The 22,645-nt window shown below is 39.0% G+C and overlaps 1 protein-coding gene across 3 annotated transcripts in view; it reads right to left on the reverse strand.

The window, feature by feature from the left end:
- Positions 1 to 1,669: 1,669 nt before the first annotated feature.
- atp13a3 (ATPase 13A3) overlaps positions 1,670 to 22,645 on the reverse strand; it is a 28,563-nt gene continuing 7,587 nt past the window's right edge. For 2 of the 3 annotated variants that reach the window (XM_079483891.1, XM_079483892.1), the window contains exons 2-34: positions 22,238 to 22,328; positions 19,353 to 19,440; positions 19,072 to 19,245; positions 17,784 to 17,966; positions 17,565 to 17,635; positions 17,383 to 17,466; positions 17,165 to 17,234; positions 16,881 to 17,015; positions 16,296 to 16,368; positions 15,915 to 16,046; positions 15,223 to 15,405; positions 14,902 to 15,059; positions 14,637 to 14,825; positions 14,393 to 14,454; positions 14,163 to 14,313; positions 13,865 to 13,981; positions 13,729 to 13,755; positions 13,491 to 13,644; positions 13,246 to 13,366; positions 13,018 to 13,142; positions 11,994 to 12,166; positions 11,634 to 11,762; positions 11,461 to 11,540; positions 11,164 to 11,206; positions 10,943 to 11,052; positions 10,517 to 10,613; positions 10,355 to 10,427; positions 10,094 to 10,259; positions 9,762 to 9,937; positions 9,505 to 9,593; positions 9,341 to 9,421; positions 7,093 to 7,185; positions 1,670 to 4,811 (exon numbers count right to left, since the gene is read on the reverse strand). In XM_079483891.1, coding sequence (XP_079340017.1) covers positions 4,611 to 4,811; positions 7,093 to 7,185; positions 9,341 to 9,421; positions 9,505 to 9,593; positions 9,762 to 9,937; positions 10,094 to 10,259; positions 10,355 to 10,427; positions 10,517 to 10,613; positions 10,943 to 11,052; positions 11,164 to 11,206; positions 11,461 to 11,540; positions 11,634 to 11,762; positions 11,994 to 12,166; positions 13,018 to 13,142; positions 13,246 to 13,366; positions 13,491 to 13,644; positions 13,729 to 13,755; positions 13,865 to 13,981; positions 14,163 to 14,313; positions 14,393 to 14,454; positions 14,637 to 14,825; positions 14,902 to 15,059; positions 15,223 to 15,405; positions 15,915 to 16,046; positions 16,296 to 16,368; positions 16,881 to 17,015; positions 17,165 to 17,234; positions 17,383 to 17,466; positions 17,565 to 17,635; positions 17,784 to 17,966; positions 19,072 to 19,245; positions 19,353 to 19,403 — 3,771 coding nt within the window. In that variant the 5' untranslated portion in view covers positions 19,404 to 19,440; positions 22,238 to 22,328 and the 3' untranslated portion in view covers positions 1,670 to 4,610. The remainder of the gene's footprint in view (positions 4,812 to 7,092; positions 7,186 to 9,340; positions 9,422 to 9,504; positions 9,594 to 9,761; positions 9,938 to 10,093; positions 10,260 to 10,354; positions 10,428 to 10,516; positions 10,614 to 10,942; positions 11,053 to 11,163; positions 11,207 to 11,460; positions 11,541 to 11,633; positions 11,763 to 11,993; positions 12,167 to 13,017; positions 13,143 to 13,245; positions 13,367 to 13,490; positions 13,645 to 13,728; positions 13,756 to 13,864; positions 13,982 to 14,162; positions 14,314 to 14,392; positions 14,455 to 14,636; positions 14,826 to 14,901; positions 15,060 to 15,222; positions 15,406 to 15,914; positions 16,047 to 16,295; positions 16,369 to 16,880; positions 17,016 to 17,164; positions 17,235 to 17,382; positions 17,467 to 17,564; positions 17,636 to 17,783; positions 17,967 to 19,071; positions 19,246 to 19,352; positions 19,441 to 22,237; positions 22,329 to 22,645) is intronic. The other variant, XM_079483893.1, reaches the window with a different exon arrangement.

Raw genomic sequence — 22,645 nt, forward strand, 5'->3', positions numbered from 1 at the left:
ATTTAAAGATTTCCAATGACCAATCAAACACTGAACTGCCAAGCACCACCCATCAACATTGGCATGATGGGTGTGTAGGAGTGTGGGTCTACACCATAATGGGATTTTTTGCTATTTCACTAATATAATTCATTGTAGGTATTTTCCATAAAGGCACTGAAATCAAAACGGAATCTCTGAAATCTTTTACCAAAATTTCATAGTTGTGAAACTGAATCCTTCTTGTGACCAGGAAACCATATTAACATTCATTGAGTTTTTATATTTAATTACATTTCATTTTACTATTTACATGTATTGTTATTGCATTACACTATATTGTACTGTACTATACTATATTGTAAAATTATAATTTAATTTTTTAAATTTTTTATCGTTTTGGCTGTGAAATGCACAAGTACTTAACATCAACAGCTACCGACCCCGCAAATTCATGGAAAGCCACATATTTACATTATACTGTCTCTCGTAAAAAACAGCCAATGGCAAAGCTGGATTAACAAGGGGGTTTATCACAACAAGGTCACGCATGATCCGCGGTTATCTAAGATCAACTCTGTTTATCACAGATAAACTGACAAAAACATTGCAAGAACATCATAAGAGTTGAGAACTGTTATTAAAACGTCTGCTTCTTGGATTAATGAAATCAAATTGAATCCCCCATATCCTTATACTGTATGTCATTAAGTTTACTTTGACAAACGAAGACTGGACCAAATTATTTTCAGTTTGAAAGCACATCATAAAGAATTTCAACACAGCTTAACCCAGAGCTTTCCGGGAATCATAAACCAAGGCAAACGTAAATATTCTTATATAAAAGTGAACGCGTGTGCTCCTTTAAACAGACAGAACATCAATTGGATCCCGACCAGGACACCTGACCTAAAAACTAAAGCTTGACTCGATCAATACATCAGGTGAGGTGAAAGTGTTTCGTATGTTGAATGTGGCTTAAATTGAGTTAATGTATAAATATATGGGCAAACACTGGTAAAAACAAATGTTGAAATACACATTACACAGGAAATGTTTCACACACATATTGACCTTGACGCTGCTCTGGGTCACATGCTTTTCCATGATCTGAACATAAAGATTCAGGAAGCTCTAACATGTGACATGACTCAGACTTGTCAAGCAAAGGGGTGACAATAAACATGAATTTAACCTAAAGATGTGTTATTACTTGTCAATGTAAAAAATTTGTTTAACAGACAATCGAATGAAGAAGCGAACATTAAAAGAACAACCTGGAGGAGTCGTACATTGTAATGTTATAGTGCATTTACTAAAATGACATTTACTTGATAATATTATGTAAACAATTAAAGGCACACCACCAAATTCATTAATTCTTGAATAGAATAAAATTATTCAAGTACGTGTACTTTTAATAAATTAACGTTATGAAGTATATTCAATAATACACTTTTACTCTACATTTCATAAATATAAAATGTTTTACCTTTAATACTTAAAAAAGTACATGAGCAAAAGACTTAAGTACTCGAGTATTAAAAATTAAAAAATGACTTTTATAAATTAAATGTAGTGGAGAAGAAGGTATGATACATGCTTTATAATGAAATAGAAATACTTAAGTATAGCTTCCACCTCTGACACTTTCACAGCTCAAAATCTGAAACCAACACACACACACATCATCTGTTTGTGCCATTTATTACAGAGCAGGAGAAAAAAATCAACAGAAAATGTACAACATTTATTTAAAGCAACAAAATATAAATAAAAAATAAATTACGCATAAAAAAAGCAATGATCACAAATGTACATACTTCTACAAAAAAAGAAACGTGGTGGGATTTTGTATATTGATTCGGTTAGAACATCTCTGCTGCACATAAACTTGAGAATCACCAAGAATACTGACCCACGTGATTTCTCTATTAATTTATTCAGCACTAATCGTTACACAGACAGGGATTTCCCCTTAGGAAATTAAACCCCGGCGGTAAAACAACCAGTGGCTGAACTTTTGCTTCGATCATGTGTGAAAACACCAAATGTGTTACTTTCATTGTAAATGAATACGACATGCGGTACAAAAATAATAAGCAAAGAGCATTACACGGCCTCCAGTTATCAAACACATTTTTCCAGTATGTGTTTGTTTCCCAGAAGACCTCAGATATGACTAGAACATTGGCCCCACTTTTGGAAAATATTTAGTTTTTCTAAAATGTTCAATTGCTATGGAATTTCAACAGTTTAATCAAGTGTTGGATATTTGAAATGTCTATGTGTTTCGCCGCAGGCATTTGAAAACGTGCATTACATGTTACTGTGGTAGAAAATATAATAACGACAATCAAGCCGAAGTCACAAGTAGCAACCTACTGACTCCTACAGGTGAGGAGGTGAAACTGCTAATCACACCACACAGCTCAGATCAAAACAAATAAAACAAAATAGAACTACAGCAATAATAATAAAATGAATTTAACATTCCCCAATCCCAAAAGCTTTCAGAATTACATTCACATTTGTTAAGGACATACAGGGTTGAAAATGATCGCTGTGCCGGCTCAGTACAGTAGATGTTTTAAGGTGGTCATTTATAAAACAAATGAATCAGTTGCCGTATATATCGTGTCCCCCAGGTCAATGCAATACCAGCAAGGTGATTTGTGGTTACCTCTTTCATCAAATGCCCAGAACACTCGTGTTCAGAATGTAAAACAAACGGATACAATTTTGGACAAACATGGTTGAAAAGAACACATTGCAAACATGACATATTATCAAAACCACTTCAACAGTACCGAAATATTGCAGAAATTGAGCAATAATATACAGACAGATTGAGCCCTTATTTAGATTAAACCGAAATAAAAAGAAATGCCCATAAAGCAACGAAAAGCTAAAAAAAACTATAAATAAATGTACAATGTAGAAAATTCCATGTAATCAGATTGCAAGATTGTTGTGGCTTTCTGTTGTGGAACAGGATTCTGTTGACACGCAATGGCTTTCTACAAAGGAGATCGAGGCAAAACTTTAAAAGTAAAACATGTCGCCATGTTTCTTTGCGTTCAATGATATCTATATTCACAACAATATAGAAATAAATACAATTTGATATTCGCATATGGCATAAAAATACTATTTATCTCTTCCAATATGCAACCACTCTCTTAAATGAGTTACAACACAAACAAGGTGTAAAGAGAGCGAAGGTGGTCACCTGATATTGCTTAGTGGTTTATTTCAGGAACAATACGTGTAAATTTGTATTTTATAAACCGAAATAAACAAAAATGAAAACGCTGATGCATTTACTGTACAGAACAATCCTGAATGTTGAGCTGCATAAATTATGCAAATGAATCACATCTGCAAAAGTGGGAGGGATTACCTGCAACAGATTTTGAAGCTTCAAATGTTTTTTTGATTCCAATACGTGCCACAAAACTGTTAATAAGCACATGTGTTGAAGTAATACTGTTGAATGGCTGATTCAGGGCGATTTTATTGGCGACCTGCTGTTGTGATTGCAACATGTAAACTGCATGTGCAAAGATCTCGGATGCACAACTGCTTTATCATGTAATATATGGCCCTGTGTGAAGAAGTATGCATGCAAGCATCTTGCCCTCCGAGTGTACATTTTTGTGACACTTTACATGACAATGTCCATATTACACATTACATGTTATTACTAAAACTTCAATAGACAACCTGAATCGCAAGCTGCACCAAAAATATACATTTAGCACAAGCAGATCATTTGCATTGGCGTTTCTGAATATAAACACAATGCAACATGAACACTGATGTAAAGTGTGACCAAATCTTTTTTCCAAAAAGCATTTCACCCGAGACCCTTTTTTCTTCCTGTACGATCTCAATTCAACTCTGTAATTCCCGCGCCACTGTGACGATGACTTTGAGTCGAAACCAATCGCTAAAACCTCAGTGTGGACCAAATCAAAACCCATCACCACAAACCGAGCCGAGAGACGTGAACAAAACACAAAACCATGGCCTTCCGCAGCTGAATCCCACCTCGATTCTTCCATGGGAAGAGATATGAAAAGAAATGACGTAAAATTATAGATCTCCGTTGATATATTTGTAATATGAACAGGCGGGATGGACTTGATTCCATAAAGCAATACAGTTTGGTTTGGTCTGTTCCACATGCAGCAAGATGCGATGGTGTTCAGAGGTGATGCGGTGGCGTCTGCGTGACAGCATCATAATGCATAAAGTTCAGTACGGAAGCTCCAGTACATAGTCAGAAGTGTTCAGATATCGTATGCGATTGCAGGGGGTGATCGAAAGTGATGAGTTTAATAACTGTTTACGGTCTTAAGGTTATAATGGCAACGTGACAACAGACCTCACGCTTGTGGGGCGGAGCGACCACAGTTCCCAGCCTGTGAACTCCGCCCAAACTTTCAAAAAAATAATCTTGAGCAGCTGAAACAGAAAAAAAATCGAAGAAAGGAGATAACTCTCCCTTGCAGGTTTCTGTTTTTGGTGTCTTTTACTGTCTATCATGACAACATACAGTTAAACGTCATTTGCATTAAGAAATCCCTGGCGGCTTGGACGTGCAGGAAGGAGCGCGTGTGTAAATGCTAGGAAATGGCCTCGATCTGATAGGTGCAGTTGTCCGAAGGTGAAGTGGCTTTCGCTTCTGTAGTGCTCTTGGGTCTGGGCGGCCAGTCGGGGTCCACGCTCAGCTCTTGGGCCAGGTGCATGTACCGCGCCTTGGGCACTTTTCTCCGACGGCAACACAGCCAGGAGAGGCATCTGTAGCTATACGTTTCTATCCCTTCCTGTAGAGACACACACAACACCGCACAGGGAGGAGGAGAAGAAGATAACAACAAACTTGTTTTATCATTTTCTTTAAAAAAAACTGAATGTTTCGGAATGAAATGTGCCATTCGTATTTATGTGCAGTAGTTTAATGTCAGTAGCTTTGGGTGTGTCTTTGACTTTTAATACTGTCATGCTTCTGAGCACATGCAAGAGTGAAGTCTCTTCTGATTTAAATACTATACCATCTGAATCTGTTAAGATGCTTCAGGTATTTTTTCAAGATGAAAAGGCTCTGAAGGAATCTTGCAGGTTGAAATTGGTGGCATGTTGTTATTGGAATTATTTTGACTCGTCCTTCAGTTTGTAAAAATGAGCAAAAATCATGCGTACAGTAATGAAGGTCAAATACATAAACGCAGTACACCGAGGCAAACAGACACACAGTTTAAATGTGTACCTTTTACCATTGTTCAAAAGCATAACCACAAGACTTATAAAGGGATAGTTCACCTGTATGGCTTTCTTGTGTCTACAGAACACAAAAGAAGATATCTTGAAGAATGTTGGTAACAGTTGGTCCCCATTTACACACATTGGTTTTGTGTCCATACAATAAGAACCAACGGTTTTTGGTTACCAGCAATCTTAGAAATATATTTTTTTGTGTTTCTCTAAAGATAGAAAGTCATACAGTATTAAAATAACAAGAAGGTGAGTGAATGATGAAAGAGTTTTCATTTTTAGGTGAACTATTCCTTTAAAAATGATACGTGTTAACATTAAACTGGTAAGACAATCTTGCCTTTTTCAAAACACAGGAACATCAGAAAGTGAAAACGTCCGCAAAAATAGTATTTACCACACAATAAAACTTTGTTGATATTTTAAATGCATTACTATTACTGTAAATCTGATTTTTCACGTTTTTACAATCTGAGGAAAATAGTCATTGTCAACCATGGTCAACGGTTAACGCTGCAAAAAAATGAGTTTTGTACCTAGTTTTGAATTCAATATTTTTGTCTTGTTTTCCAATATATATATATATATATATTGCTTGAGAAGCAAAATGACCAAAGATATTAAGCCTTGTTTTCTAGATTTTTATCTTTCCCCATCAATGATGAGTTATCTCGTCAATTAAGAGACAACACTTCCTTGGCAAACACGAGATTTTACGGCAATCTGTGTTTCCACTATTATGCAGTACGTGGCGCTGTTACCCACCTTTAAAACAGTACAGCATATACGGATCCAAAAGCAGTAAATAATCTGTACGTTTCAGCGGTCTAAATCTAAACAACGCTGGGGGAACGAGGTTAAGAAAGTTTATGCTCAAAACAAGTTACAGCTTTATTTAGTAAACACGCCCCAATACAGATATTCTTCACATTTTTTACATAAACTCACATTTTTTTTTTTGGCAAAAAGACTCAAGATATTAAGTCTTGTTTTCCAATGCATCTTGATGTAAAATGTATATTGATGTAAAAATCCAATATTGGCAAACAAGACATACGTAAAAAAATATATGTAAGAATGACATTTTTTGCAGTGTGGTCTGTACCCAGAAACCATTTGAAGGAATACTCCAGGTTATGACCAATTCAATGACACATTTTAGTCAATTACTGTACGTCGTAAAGCTGAAATCCGTAATTTTTCCCTCTCTGTATGAAACATAAAACTGAAATTTATGTAGTTATCTTAACGTGGGTAAAACTTTACAAATTGCAGCTTTAAAATATCTACGGAAAACATGACAAAAAGAAAAAGTCCTTGGCATCAGTGAAAAATAATTATTTGTAAATCAAGTCATGCATCCCTAAGAATTTCCTCACCTTAAAAACCATTTCCACCACAAGATGAATGCCAAATAGTGTCAATGTGGTAATGGAGATATTTTCAGTTACATTAATAACCTGCAATATTCCTTAAACAAAACCAGATGCCTTAACACGCAAGACACAATGTTTTAGTCACTTTAGCAAAGTTTTGCAAGTCACAGGGCTAGAAGTTTACATTGCTCTGTCCGATACCATCATTGCAAACACACTGCAGTAGTAGTCACTATAAAAGGAGCATTAGAGGCATTAAGGGGAATGGGGGGAAGAATCCCGCAGGGGGCACTAGAGAGCGTTCATAAATATTATGTTGACGCATGCAAGGCCAAACGTTAAAACAGGGTGTTGGGTAAGAGAGGCAGACAGGAGGAAGTGAGAGAGGGCATAGAGTGAGAGTGAACACTGGGAAGTGAAAAGGCAACGGTGAACAGAAGTGTCAGATTTTCCCAACCTGTGGTGTCAGGGCTGCAGGGGAGACGCCATAACTTCCCTGCTTGTCTCGGCTGAACACATGCTTCCATAAGATGACGTCAAGCACGACGGTCTAAAGAATATCGCAGTAGGGCGGAAAGAATGAAGAGAGCTACGGATCACATGACTAGCAAAATAATTTCCTTCATCATTTGTTTCTTTCTCCGTCATTTCATCAAGAGCAAAAGTAAATACATTCAAAACGGAGGTGATTTTTTTGCATTGTGTGTTAGTTAAAGAAGGACAGAGGAGGCAAGAGAATTATATTATTCTGGACTAAAAATAAATCACATGACTGGGTCCCAACGATTGGCTAATCTGATCGGCTGCTGCAGTCTATTGTGTTTTATTGATTGGAGGGTGAAACAGATCGGCTGTAAAGTGGGCAGCCATGGAGGGGAGCTGCTCTGTAGTCAGCACTGGGAAGTGGTCAGGTTTTTAAGGGATCTAGAAGGCGAAGCAAACAGCCACTATGTCACTACAGTAGTGCAAAGGTGATTTCTGGCATTTCTAAATCAGGGTGAGGAGCTTCATTTTCCCAAAGAGGTAAAGAGAAATTTGTGTTTCTCTTTGGGATTTAGGAGTGGAAGTGTGAACTGAATTCAAAGCACGATTCTTGACTTGGCTGTATAGGTTAAGATACATCCAACTATTCTCTGTAAAACAGCCTAAGCGGATCAGACAGAATTGATGGTTGTATGTGCACGTGTGCGTTTTCCGTAGGAGTGTACATTATATCATGTAAACTGAAGGGTTTTAATTGGGTTACAGCAAGAGCAGTTTGTTATGAACCTGGTTGAAGTGATCAGCTTCATCTAAGAGCGCTTTTCCAGTAATGTTTCCACGTAAGCCTGGTTGGGCACGATAACAAACGGTTTTCGACTCGAAATAGAATGCGTTCAGCGACGTTATAGCTCAGTCTCGTGTTGCCAAGGCAGCACATGACGCATTTGTGTTTACATTACAAAGATGTCCGTTATCAGCCCTGCGGTGGAAACTTAAACCATTTACGTACTTGCTGGCATGGGTCGGCATGGAGTGGAACGATTAAGCGCTCTAAAGGCTTGTCCACACCAGGACGATAATCGCTCGCGATTAACGTTGATGTTTAATGTCTCATGTCTACGCAAAGGGTGTCAATATGAGTGTGCTCCCCGATGCGCAAAACGGCAGGCGTAAAAGCATATCATTTGGTTATGAATGCCAAAAAATGTCTGGAATAACGCTGCCGATAAGCGTGTGGGATTTTCGTCCCGGTGTGTACAAGTCTTTTCACCCAAAAAACAACTTTCTGTGATTTTTTTACTCAACCACATGACATCAAACAGGTTTAGAGAACTTCCGGTGTCTTCGGAGCACAAATAAAGATGACATCCAAGAGATTTCCAGGCCTCCTCATAGACATCACTAAAGACACCGTTAAATTGGTCCATCCGCGCATAGTGGCTCAGTTGAATTTTTTTTAAGCAACAAGAATCCTTTATGTGCGAAAAACATGCGAACATAAAGCATTCTTGTTGCTTCAAAAATGCACCAATGGATGGACTTTTCTGGACCTTTGCAAAAGCTGACACCATGATGTGTATGAGGCGTCCTGGAAATCTTGAGGATGTCATCTTAATATCTTCATTTGTGCTCCGAAGACTCCGGATGTTCTCTTAACATGTTTAACCTCATGTGGGTGAGTAAAATTCACACAAAGTTGATTTTTGGATGAACTTCCCCTTTAAGTCACATCATATAGAGAAACAAATCATCCTTCACATAATACTTTCCCAAATATATGAACAAGAGAAGAACCAGTTTAACAATAAACGGTGAAAATCTTCATTTATATTTTATATTATATAATAATATGATCACTCTATATAATATAATAAATATAACTATATTTATAAATTAATCATATGTTCCATATCAGTCCATCTCTTGCATAAAACCAATGACATACAATACAAGTTTGCTTCACTACACTCTAGATAAATGCTGGGTTACTTTTCAAAAAGGGACAAACCCAACCACTGGCAATTTGCAACCTCACCACTAGATGCCCCTAAATTTCATATACTAGACCTTTAATTTACAACCCAATGTTTGGATTCGTCCCTTTTTGACACAATGCTGGGTTAATAATAAGTACAAAAAAAAATTTGTTTGCCCAATCCTTTTGATAACAAATATTACATTTCCTTAGTAATAATATAATGGTCAAAATGATGTCCACTTACCTCAGTAAAGAAGGACACTAAAGCGTTACTCAGCACAATAAACAAAATAGTCAAGCGCCAGCTCAAAGGAACACACACCAGCTGAGGAGAATGCAAATACATCATTATATTACAACCATATCTGACAAAAGATTTAAAAAAAAATGGCTTGGTATGTAACGTACGTCCAGAAATTTATAAATGCCAGAAACGGGGAAGAACATGATGAAAAATAAGAAAATGACGAGAAGTACACACGAGAGGACGAACGGCCCTGGAAAAAAAACAAAAAGACAGATATATCATTCAGTAGACAAAAACTGTAAACTACATCAGCATCTCTTGCAAATAGCAGTGCTTGTGACTCAAATATAAAGACTAGAAGAATGCAAATATTACAGTTTACTATGAATTAATCATGTAAAATATTGAAATCTCTTACAGTTCTTATAGCTGGGCTGGCGGAAAGGTTTTCCTTTGGAGAAAACGATGGCAACGATGAGGTACTGGAACGACGAGACGAAGAACAGTGTGGTGTTCACATCACTCTTAATACGCTTTTCATTTGTGGAGCTATTGGAGATCTCCGTGTGACTGGGTGCAGTGCAGTTGTAGATGCTGTTATGACAAACAAAAAAAACATTAGAGATTAATTTAGGTATAAGGTTTAAAAAAACTGCTGTATTTCAAGTCTGAAAGTGATATGAAGTGCTGCCATCTCAAGGTGTTGTAGTACTGCTAATGGCCTGCGGGGTCAGACTGTGTCTTACTTACTCTGACTTTAAGTACCAGTCCATATTTTGGATCAAGAGGAAGGCCACGACCTGGAAACCCAGGCAGATAAGAATCTGGGTCAGAACTGAGAAGAGAAGAGGACCTGAGACGAGACCGGAGGGCGGCCGGCGGGCGACCAACTCCTTCCACGCGGAGTTCAGACTCACTGGAAACAAAATATTTTGAAATCAACAAAGATGCATTGAAACAGACTAATGCAACAGCTGTTCGGGAGACAAATACTAAAGACATGATACTTACTGGTGAAGACAACTACAAGGATGATGGCTATGTCAATAAATAGGAACTGGAAATCTCCAAGGTTACTGCGAATCTAAAACACATTATAAACAAATCAGGAGCATATAAGGTCATGTTAACATGGTGTAATAAACTGATGTGATGTTATGCAGGGGAACTTACGGAGTACAGCAGGGCGACACTGAGGCATTGAATAATACTGTAGAGAGCCATGAACTTAAACACACAGAATGAGGTGATGAGAGCCGCTCGGCCCTCCCTGTGGAGAAACAACACGATTGTAAGAGAACAGAAAGGTATAAAAAGGAACATTTGTGAAGAACCTTTCAAAATAAACCATATGTAAACTTTCACTCAAAAAATATTTTTAATGTTTAATATATTACAATTTTAGAACTGTTTATGTAATATTTTAGCTTACTTTAATCCAAATAATCTTACCCTTATTATTACAACTTGCTTTATCTTAATATAATTTTCATTACATCATTTTCAAGTTGTGATCAATTCACGCATTCAGACTAACAGACCCGTCTGACCCTGGACACATCAGCATGAAACACACCGCTATGGGTGCGGATACTACACCTGATCAGATTGGGGACACAGGTGATGCTTGGAGTTGTGGAGGTGAACGGAGAGGCCACTGACGCCTCCAATTCTGACAGGGAGATCCCGGCATGAGCCCTCTTCAGTGCCTGAAGAGAGATAGACATTATAAGCTTCATACAATAACAACAACTCATCAGAACCACTGACTGTTACAAAGGAAAAAATATATAATTATAGCAACAAAAATAAAAACTCACCCCACAATCATTTGCTCCATCACCACACATTCCTACAAAATAGCTGAAGGAAAGAATATACAAAGGGTATTTTAACATCCATATGCACTTCATCTACTACATAGAAACTGTGTGTCTAACCATTTAAGACTTCGGAGTGTTTGTTGCAAAGGTTTTCTGGGTGGTTGCTAGGTGGCCCTCAGGATGTTTCATAGTGGACCAGGACAAAAATGCCCACTCCCATGCCTCAAATAGTTTGATATGCCAACGGCGAGACGAAAGCCCTCATAAGAGCATTTGCGTGTTTTTAATACTCACTCTACACTTTCTAACGTCTCAACAAGCTGAGTTTTCTGGTCAGGTGCCATCCTCGCAAATACTGTTCCATGAAGTACCAGCTACACCCACAAACGGAAACACAACCATAAGAATCAAAACAGTGTAACACCAGCATGTTTAAAGCATATAATCAAAGTGTGTATTTTGCAGACCTTCTGCATCAGGTCTTGGAAATGCTCGGTAATGACAGCGAAAGATTTTCCACTCATAGCAAAGTGATAATGTTCCTGAGGTCTCTGCTCGTCCACACAGTGTCCGTCTTCCATTATGATCTCCATCTCCTGTGACCAACCGAACACCAAACCACATTACAATGAACGTCCAGCCACTAAATTGATCACATTAAAACTATATAAGTCTTGTTATGACTCATGCAATTGAATAGTTAACTCATGAGTTAATCGTGAATTAATTGCATTAGTTACTGGATAAGCAACCACAGTGGACATCCAAAGTAGACGTTATGAAATATGCTGCAGTAACAGGATTTGGCCACAAGAGGATACACTGACCTCTAGTTTTGTAGGCTTATTAGAGTGTTTGCAGGGTTTGTCGGCATAGTGCCAGGTGATCTTGGCAACCTGTCCGTCTTTAGGAGGCAGAGCGTCGGCAATAATGACTCGGTCTTGTGGCTGAATCATGCCACAGTCTCGTGCTACAGAAATGGCCGTCAGCATGTTGTCACCTGCCACAAAGAGAGTTAAGAGAATAAGATGCATAATAATAATGGTACAATTACGGTAATACTGGTGGCATTGACCCAGTGTCACTTATTGTAAGAGCGATTCTCAATCTGCTTACATTCACAATGCTGCATTCATCCTCGTCTAAACTTTGCAGGGAACTTGGCGGGAATCTGAAGAGCTAAGAACTTTATTAGACCGGATTCCTGAAATACCTAATGAATTAAGCTTCAAAGCTCCCAGACTCCCGTCTGCCTGCGGCTGGTCTGGATTAATGTCTCTGAACACTCTTCTGTCTATAAACAACATGGGAATATTCCCATTCTAATGAGGACTGATGGGGAATATTCACATACGAAAGACGACTTTTCATAGACTAATGTAGAAACTTCAGCAAATCAGGTAAACGGTGTGTTTAATATTCTGTCAGGAATGCCTTCAGAAACACAATTAGAAACACTTAAAGCCTTTATTTATCTCCATAAAGCAGCAATATTTATTATTTATGAATGATAAACTCTTAAAATAAAGGTGGTTAAAAGGTTCACAGCGATGCCAAAGAAGAACCCTTGTTGGTTCCACAAAAAAAACACTCAGTAAAAGGTTCTTTATAAAAACATCTCTTTCTTAATTTTATATAATCTCAAGAACCTTTTTCCCACGACAAAGAGCCTTGTGTAAAACAGAAAGGTTCTTCAGATGTTAAAGGTTCTTTATGGAACCAAAGGGTTCTTCTATGGCATTGAGGAACCTTATGAAGGACCTTTTTTTTAAGAGTGTACATGCATATTTAATCAGAGCCATTTCTGAGAATATTCACAAAATAATCCATGCGTTTTTTTTATTTCTTTACCTGTGACCATAACTGTGCGTATGTTTGCACGCCGCAGTTCCTCCAGCACACCAGGAGTCTCAGTTTTCAACTTGTTCTGCATGATTATCAAGCCCAGGAAATCCATATTCTTTTCTATTTGATCCCTGTGGAGTAATAATTGAATACATTATTACAGAAAACACAATTCTTACAGTTTATCTTTGATAAAACTTTAACCAAGTAAACTTAATCTCAAAAACAGTACACCTGTTAATGTTCTGCACTTTGTGAAATGTGAGTTTGGACTCGAGCCGTCTGTGTGCGAGGGCGATGACCCTAAAACCTTGTTTGGTGTAGTCCTCCAGAACCTCAGCAAAATCTTCAGGTACTGTGATGCATTGTGGGTAAATAAAAATAGATGTAACAGAAATCCAACTCCTTTTTTATTTAACATTCAATATTGGATAGAAGAATATGAATAATATACAATAATGGATGGATGACACACTAACCGGTCTCTTTTTTGCACAGGCTTGCCACGACCTCCGGCGCTCCTTTCATGTAACCATCCATTCGCCTTTCTCCAATCTGACGGACTACCACGCTCATTCTCTGCAGGTTGGAGGAGAAGGAGAACTGCCGCACAATACCGATCATGTATGACGCCTGCAGGACGAGAAGCAACACATGGCATGCGAGATCTCAAACGTGTCCACAATAAAAACAAATCCAATAACAACTTGTACTAACCGAGAGCTCATACAGTTCAGACAGCTCCTGAAATCAAATAAACCATAAACATATTAGAACATTCTTTCAAAATCAAAAAACAACTATAAATGCTAAAGAAAGGATTTCATTGGACAGGATGGAGGTTGTCACTCACCACGTCCTGCTCGGGTGATATGACCGGTGGAGGAAGAAGCTGATTGGGCGGTTTGACGTAGGTGAGTTCAATGCGATCGTGTTGAGCCGTCTCTTCTTCTGTGGCTTCAACAAGGATCTAAATTACACGGAAACACGGTCACACAAACAATCTCATAGGAGAATTATTAATAATAATTAATAATGTTAAGACTTATTATTCATAATTGTAAAAAATTTTAACCTCAGTGGGTAGAGTTCACACCCAGCAGTGTTTGTTGTGAAAATGCAATGAGAACATAAAAACATGACACACTGACCCAGCCTGTGGCCTCGAACATCTTGAGGTCAAGTGGATCTCCAGACAGCTGACCCTCGATCTTTGTGAGGGAGTGACAGGTGGCCATGCAGGATATAAACTTTGTCGTCACTAAGCTTTTTTCATCAGGTTTTTCTTCTGAAAGGTGGAATCTGAGCCAGAGACATTCTTTAGTCACAAGACAGCATCCACTTTGCTATGGTCAAATAAAATATATTTTTATAATCGAACCTGCCGTCTTCAACTCGTTGAATTCCCCACATGTCCAGACCGTCTTCTGTAAGAGTTCCTGTCTGATATGATGATACATAATAAAATCAATTTAAAACATATTTTTTCAGTTGAAAGTGATGACATTTATGCATGAAAAGCATGACAGCGCATATTTGATGTGTGTATGGTAAATAAACTAAAAGGTGTGTTTTTAAACACATCATAAAATGATTTTATCAACACAAACGTCTCCACAGTGTACCTTGTCGAAGCACACCAGGTTGAGCTGGCCACAGATGTTGATTCTCTGTGGACTGATGGAGAATATCCCCACTTTCCTGAGGCGGCGTTGAGCGTAGACAATACCAGCTGTCATGGCTGCAGGGAGGGCAGGAGGGACTGTGATGGTAATGATGTCCAGAGACTTCACAATGATCTCCTTCACCGGTTCCTGCCAGGACGAAAATCTTCATTCACATTTTGCTTAAAACAAAGTGCAACAGTTTCTCTAAAGGGTAGATCATAACCTGGTTGAGGACTTTCATGACCAATGAATAGAAAAAGACAATGCTGGCCACGCCCACCAGGCACAGCAAGAACATGTAGGCGTCTTTGTACAGCTTAAAGTCAGTGGGTTTGGGGTACAGGATCGAACGGATGAGCTGCCCTTTAGCGGTGCTGAAACCTGAAAATAAAGCATGAATGAGCTGAAAAGTATAGACACAAACACAAACGATGCTTTCAAAGTACACCTACGATACCATCTACACAATATTGTAATAAACTGCATCACAGTGTTAACTGTATCATAATACACAAGAAATAACCAAATACATTCTTGCTCATACCGGTTCTGACCACTACGGCTTTGACCATTTCTCCTGTGTAGTAGCGGGTCTGAATGACATTTGTGCCGCAGAAGAGCGTGTGCCTCTTGTGACTCTCTGTGCCGTAGATGACATCACCCTCTCCACTTCTCTTGTCCAGTTGAGGATTCGGGAGGTCCGTCTTCGTGACCGGAACACTCTCACCTACAAACAGGTCAAGAGCGAACAGAAATATCTGTGAGATACTTCAGTGATCTTAGAATAAAAAAGATTCGGTTATCATACAAAAAGTAACTTTAATTTCAACTACTTAAAACAGGAATGTAAATAAAGATTTAACTAATGGGAACATGCCATTGCTGGCAAACTAAGTTAACTGTTATAATGACCTGTCATTTTTTATAATACATGCAACAAATTAAAAGTAATAAAAACGATAGAAAAAAAATAAAACTGAAAAATAAATAAAATAAAATCGAATCATGAAATAAATATAACAATATATAAAAAATAAACCATGTAAAAAAGGTTTAATTTAGTTTTGTTTCTTAAAATAAAATAAATAAATCTTTAATTTACAATAAAATATAAATATAATATACAAATCGTTTTACTTTACTTGCATTTCTCTTAAACAAATCTGTTTATGTCAAATTTCAATAATTTCAGGCTAAATGTTATCCAAGGCATCATATTTGGCTGTGGCCAATCACCTGTGAGCATGCTCTCATTAACAATGCATGTTCCACAGATGAGCACTGCGTCACAGGGCATGATGGTCCCGTTGCTGGGGATAACAATGACATCCCCAGGGACCAGATCCGTTGACAGGGCTTCCTCAGTTTCTGTATGCCACAAACAAATGGAACAGGGGACAAAAAGGAGGAGGGTGGAAAGAAAAGAACAGTAAAATAACAGCATAACTTTTCTGTCTCAGCATATCACTTATTACCCACGCTCCCTTGCACAAGACGCTGACTCATCGTGACTCCGGCCACTGAGCCAGGCACCCTGAAGGAGTTACTCTAGGCCCACTGTTACAAGCCCAATCCTTTAAGAGAGAGGAAAAGCAATAAATCTTAACCAGATCGTACCGTTGTCGCCCCTGCAGATGGTAACTCGAACAGTACTGTGTGTCGCCACCATGTCGTGTAGCATAACATATTGCTACAAAAGAAAAGAAACATTAGCGCGATTAATAAATAAACAGTTTCCAGAATGTGAAGAACACACACTTTTAAGTGATAAAACGTGTTTATATATCAGTATGAAAGTTTTAACCTTGAATTCATAACGTGGTATAATTAAAAGGCTCTTTCTTATTCTGATGTTATATTCAATAAAATAGGTATATAGTGAGGTGTGTCTTCTTTATACAATGCAGGCTACGCAGTTATAAAGTCAGGCTAGTCCGATCTGTACAGTGTGAGGTTTTATGCCCATTAGATTTGTTCCTATTTGATTATAATGAGTTTTACAACCCGCTGCACAGAGCAGCAAGCGTTACGTGATGAAAGTGAAACATTTGTTGGAATCACGATGCCGGATCAAAATTGTCATTTCTATCAGCGATCAGCGATGGACGATGACATCGTCTATCGGCCCAACCCCGACTCCAACATGTCACATTTTCTAACTAAACGCTTTCAAGTGTTCATGTTGTCTTTATGGTGTTTTACCTTCTTAATAGTGTAGAGAGAGGTAGCTATTGATATAAACGACATGACGATTATGGCCATTGCGTAGTAATAATATTCATCCGTACACCACAGGATAACACTGAAGAGCTGGAAGATGTAGAAAGGATTGAGGACCTGAGGAAAAGAAAGACAAAAAGATATATATCTGTTCCTTTATTTCAACTTCCTGAGAAAGCAAAAGAGCACAGTCAGCACCGCTGCGTCATCGACGGTCTGGATCGCTTTCACATCACACTTATATAGAGGAACCCAGTCGAGCGTACCTCCTTTACTAGCAGCTTGAAAAGAGAAGGCACTTTCACATCTATTTCATTCGGTCCGAAGAAAAATCTCCTACAACGAGAGAGAAACAAAAGAGACAGTTTATGCTGTTAACTGGCCAAAAACTCTGTCGCACAGGCACCGGGCGCATTTTTATTGTTTTGCCCAGCAAACACAATTTCAAGTATCAGTTAAAATTTAAGCAAATTGAAGATTTCACCTGTACTCCTGCTGGTTTTTGCTTTGCCCGCCGCTGTGCTTTGAGTGAATGGAGGAGCAGGTCATATCCAGATCTTCTAGTCCCCTGTAAGTCAATACAGACAAGAGTATTAAATAAATTACCCAAAATCCCACAAGTATTTGGTGTCAGGTACCACTTATGCCACTCATTTGTTTTCTTACTTCAATACTTCAAAGTTCTGGATGCCATCATCCCAAAAGTATTTAGTACTGTGGAGGGTAAAATAACGAATCTGTGGAGGAAAAAGAGAAGAATCACATTTTTCACATGTATTTAATGAAGATGTCAAATAATGACATCTGTAACCTGGTCTGTGTTTATTTTAAGGGTAACTACTGTTAGAAATTCTGGGACAGATTTAGTTCTTTCAGGTGCGACACCTGCACATGGTGGTTCTCTGCATTCCTGGTGATTTTCGGAGGGGCGGAGTCAGATTGATTGTGGGCGTGATTTCCATCGTTGACCTGGGGGGAGGCGGTCCGAGAGGCCTGGCTGTCATAAGGGTTTTTCCCAGGGGCCAACATTATACGAACCTTCGCTCGGAACCAGCGTTTAAACTCATCCTGCGAGAAACGGAAACACACAACAGATCACATCCAGACACCCACAAAGAGACATTTCAATAAGAAAACCAAAACTAGTCCTCATAACTCATGAAATATAAAAATTCAAGAACAAAATAAAATGTTCTTGTTATTAATGGCTTGAAATGCAACAAATAAAAATAGAAACGTATCGCAGTAAGGCCAGGAGAAAATGAAAGAGTGTGGCATGACAAATATTAAATAAAAAAACTGTGAGAGGATGTCTAGCAGTTATGGAGAACTGAAAAAATTTGATGCATTACATAGTTCATTTTTAAACCACAGTGAAAAAATAAGGACATCAATAAACTGATGTGCTCCTACATGTAACAAAATTTCATGAAATCACGCTACACTTAAGCCTCTCTTCAAAGTTCTTGTCCAATCAAATCCGTTTTAGAATCGGAAGATTCCCACCCCCTGCACTATATTGGCCCCTTGTTTGCACGTTTATTATGTCCTACATGGTGAATGACACATAATGCACTAGATGGGAGATAGGGGATGATCCAGACAGTGTAAACATTAACATTCAAATTTCCCATCACTATAACACGAGCGGTTGCACGGGAGTGTCCTCCGGTTCAGAGACACGATATCACAGAGCTGATCATTTTCACGATCATACGCACTAAAATAATCGGAGAAAACTAAATGTATTTGACGCGTTTCAAGTCTACAGAGAATGTTGTATGTTAAGGCTCTATGGAAGAGATCAAACATCGCAGCCTTGATGAATAAAGGAGAACACAAACGCCATTGTCACTCACAAACGTAAATTACAAGCTTCAAATCACACATCACTGGTATCACTTCCCAATCTTTTCAATAGACTTTTACACCACTGTGGCTATCATACTGTTAAATGCAGCTTTGCCAGGCTGACTGTGCGATAAACGAAACGTAATAAGTTGTTTTAAAAGGGGGTGGGGCCACTAGATATATCTCGTGCCTTTCAGTCGAAATTGTGTCAACACATCAAATAAGGCTGCATGTTCCAAGGCGTTTCACTGGGACTTTAACCGTTACTGGCGAGATTAAATGAAAATTAAGTTGTTGATTGAAAGTCTGTGTTAATACATACAGTGCTTTGTAAGAGGGCGACTTCTGCCTCTCTGACAGTGGTCCGTGTGCAGGTGGCCTTCACACACCATTCGGGCATCCAATAGAGCAGAAGAAAAAGAAAACCTCCAGTGCAGAGACCACCGAAACCCACCAGAGCCAACTTCCATCGGCACAGCCGATATCCATGCAGCTCCTAGAGAGTGAAGGAATAATTGAACGAAGGGAGAAAAACTGCCACTGTGATAAAGAGAAAGCAAAAGATTAAGAGTGAGCCATTGAAGACTTTGATCAAATACGTACCATCTCATCCTCCAAGCCCTTGTTGACAATTTTCAGGTCTTCCTTCTCCATCCTGAATTGTAATGCGGCCCAAATAACTGCTGCTCTCCTGTAGACACACAGAGATCACATGCTGAGTGTGTTTGTTGTACAGTAAAAGTTGTACAAGAGGCTCAACAACAGCTGTTATATCATTGAGCTGAGATGACACGGACTCATAAACACAAACACATTCAGAGGAACTGCCTGTCACGATCAGGAACGCTACAGCTGAGTACCACACTGAGCACAACATTCTGATCAACTTCTTCCCACGTATAAAAACACTGACAACAGCTGTCATATCACTGCTTTATTCAAAGGTTTTTCTATAAGCACCTATCAGAGAAATAAATCCGGTCGCAGTAGGTTTGATATGAATCGTAAACCAACTTAAAAGAAGGTATACGCAAAAATACATTTTCCTTGCTTTTGCCAGTTGTCCATTCTAAATTCTGACCTCTAGATGTTCACAAGTTGGTGTATGAGGGAGGTTAATGGCTTAATATTTCATGAGTCAAGGCAATTCAGAGCTGCAGTTGTCTTGGAAGAGTGACAAGAATGTACAGTGTGTGTAACCTAAGATGTGTCCGGAGGAAGGTGCAAACGGCTGGACGATCAGGGTTCGACTTATTTCACCTCTTATAATAATTAAGACACACTGGCAAATTCAGTCCTCAACACAGACCACCAGACGATAACAACGCAAGGTTGTGGTATTCGATCCCAGGGGATTGCAGTTACTCATGTTTAAATGTATAGGATAATGCAATGTAAGTCGCTTTGGATAAAAGCGTCCACTGTGTGATCACACGCACGAGCACCTCAGCGCCCGGCACCATAGAACAAACACAGGGCTGACAGAGACAGTACGATCGGCTAAAATACTGTGAATCTGCACAGGCAGTGCGTGCTAAAGTATTTCTGAACAAGTGCTGTTTATAGTGCTTAAAAAACGAGTGACATACTGGATAATATGATTTCCCACATCGTTAAAACAAGATTTACGATATTATCGCAATTGATATATCTCACACACCCCTGTTACAAACCTGTCATTACAAACATTGGCCCTCATTGGCTTTTATTATATGGACACACTGAGACATTTCTCAAAAGATATTTTTTCGGCAAAAGAAAGAAAGCCATATAGGTTGAAAATGACACGAGGGTGAATGATGATGACAGCATTTTTAACTTTGCGTAAACAATCCCTTAAAGCTCATTCTCCTATATATCAGTCTACAGCTCAATTCATCCTCCAGAGGTCGCATTTGTTGACCGCATACGTCATCAAGGTTGTCTCATTTCAGTTAAAAACATTATAAAATGAACATTTATTTCTCTTAAGACGTTATTATTGTAGTTTAAACCTTTGGTGGAAATTTAACGGTTGATTTTCTTAAATAAAACCTGATGACGTATGTGATCGCCAAATGCGGCATCCAGAGGATAAAGTCTTTGAAATGGTGTACAATAATAAGAATAAGACTTGTGAATAAGAAGTAATTTAAATATATTGCGCATAATAGTCCAACCTCACTAAACGCATCTCACATTGACCAATCAGATTACAGCATAAACCACGTCCCTAAAATGCACTTCTCTGTTATGGAGGGTATGCACGTGACTTCACTTTTTCCTATGTGAACATGCCAAAACACGCTCCCTTCAGTGGCAAAACACAAACACAAATCAGGATACGCAATCCCTTGCAACATATCATTGTCTAAGAACACCTGGTTCCTTTGCAAGTTGTAAGGATCACCGTCGAGTCCAACTGCTTTAATTTCAGTAAATAATTGTCTGTTTCAGTCCTGCTTTCTTTGTCCTATTGAAAGCAGCCTTTTCACTGCGTGTTTTACCACTCAAGGGAACATGTCCTGGGACTCAAGGGGGGCGTGTCCCGGCGTGTTCACGTGGAAAAGTGACCTCAAAGCATACCCACTATTGGTCAGTTCCAGAGCCAATTTTTCAGACTGTCCTAACAAGGAAGTGATTGCTCCTTGCATGTTATCAAACGGCCATTACAATGCCATGGGATTGCGGATCTGTGAGGAAGGTCCACTCCCTCTACTGCCATATAACATATTTAACACATAGCGACAGTATTGGCATCATGGTCGTAAAGCATAAACTGTCAACTCGTACTATAAAAGACCCGTAACAACAGTAATGGCCTTTTTTCTCAGTGTCTGTACACAAGTTTAGCTCAATTTTAAGAGCATTGCACAAGCAGAGCAAAGGTCATGGGTTCGAAGGAACGCACATGCTAATGAAAAAACATATAGGCCATGTACATAAATGTAAATGTAATTTTATGCTTGTCAGCGTATCAAACGATCTAAGCAATAAAAAAGAATTACCCTCACTTTTGAGGCCGTACAAAAGTAGCCAACAGACATATTAAGGAACACGACAAACAAACCAGCGTTGTGCCTGTGCGTCAAGTGAGGAATGTGTGTGTTATTCAGAGGGGTGTCAGCGGCCATGCTCTGCTCCTGCAACAGGCCCTGATCTTATCTGCCCCCTGCACCCGTACAACACACCACGGAAAGGGAAAACCGAACTCAGGGCCGAGCCCTTCCTACCATTTTCCCCGACCCAAGCAGCCGCTGAGGCCACATTCGCTCTCGGCTGCAGTTTATATTGAATATTGCGGGTGCAACACGCTGAGTTTTTTTACTTCCTCTTGCGGAGACTGTACAATGAATGCAAGGAAGCATTGCAATCATAAACCTGACGGCCTATTTACCCAACGCGTGACAATGTGTCTCATGTAAACATGCAAGGGCTCACAAGTTCCTTAGATTTAGGTATCTTATAAGGTCACGATAGCGAAGGCTCATGCTGTTCCATTCTCCTACCTTCAGATCCTGGGCAGTGTGGCCCTGGGCAATCCCTTCACTTTAAAAGTGGCCTCTCTCTTGTTCGTTCTCACCGTGCAGACCTGGACTCCTAAGGAGAAAAATGAGAGAACATCTTTATTAAAGCCCATGAATCACAAAGCGGTTGTCTAACAGCAGAATTCAGCAGTTCCCTCAGATAATACGTGGAAAAACACTGGCAATGATAGATTGTCTTCATTATCAAAAGTGACAGCAACCAGCGGTCCCCAAAACATCTTCCCAGATTTAAACATCTGAACAAAGAAACTAACAATTTAAAATCGTGAAAAATACGATTTGTACATTGAGGAATCAAATGATGTCTGGCTGCTGCCTTTTAGAACCTGAACAATGCTCAGCACAAAGTCTACAGGACTAGGGACGCAC

The sequence above is a fragment of the Barbatula barbatula genome (assembly GCF_947034865.1).
Source record: "Barbatula barbatula genome assembly, chromosome: 20".
NCBI lineage: Eukaryota > Metazoa > Chordata > Actinopteri > Cypriniformes > Nemacheilidae > Barbatula > Barbatula barbatula.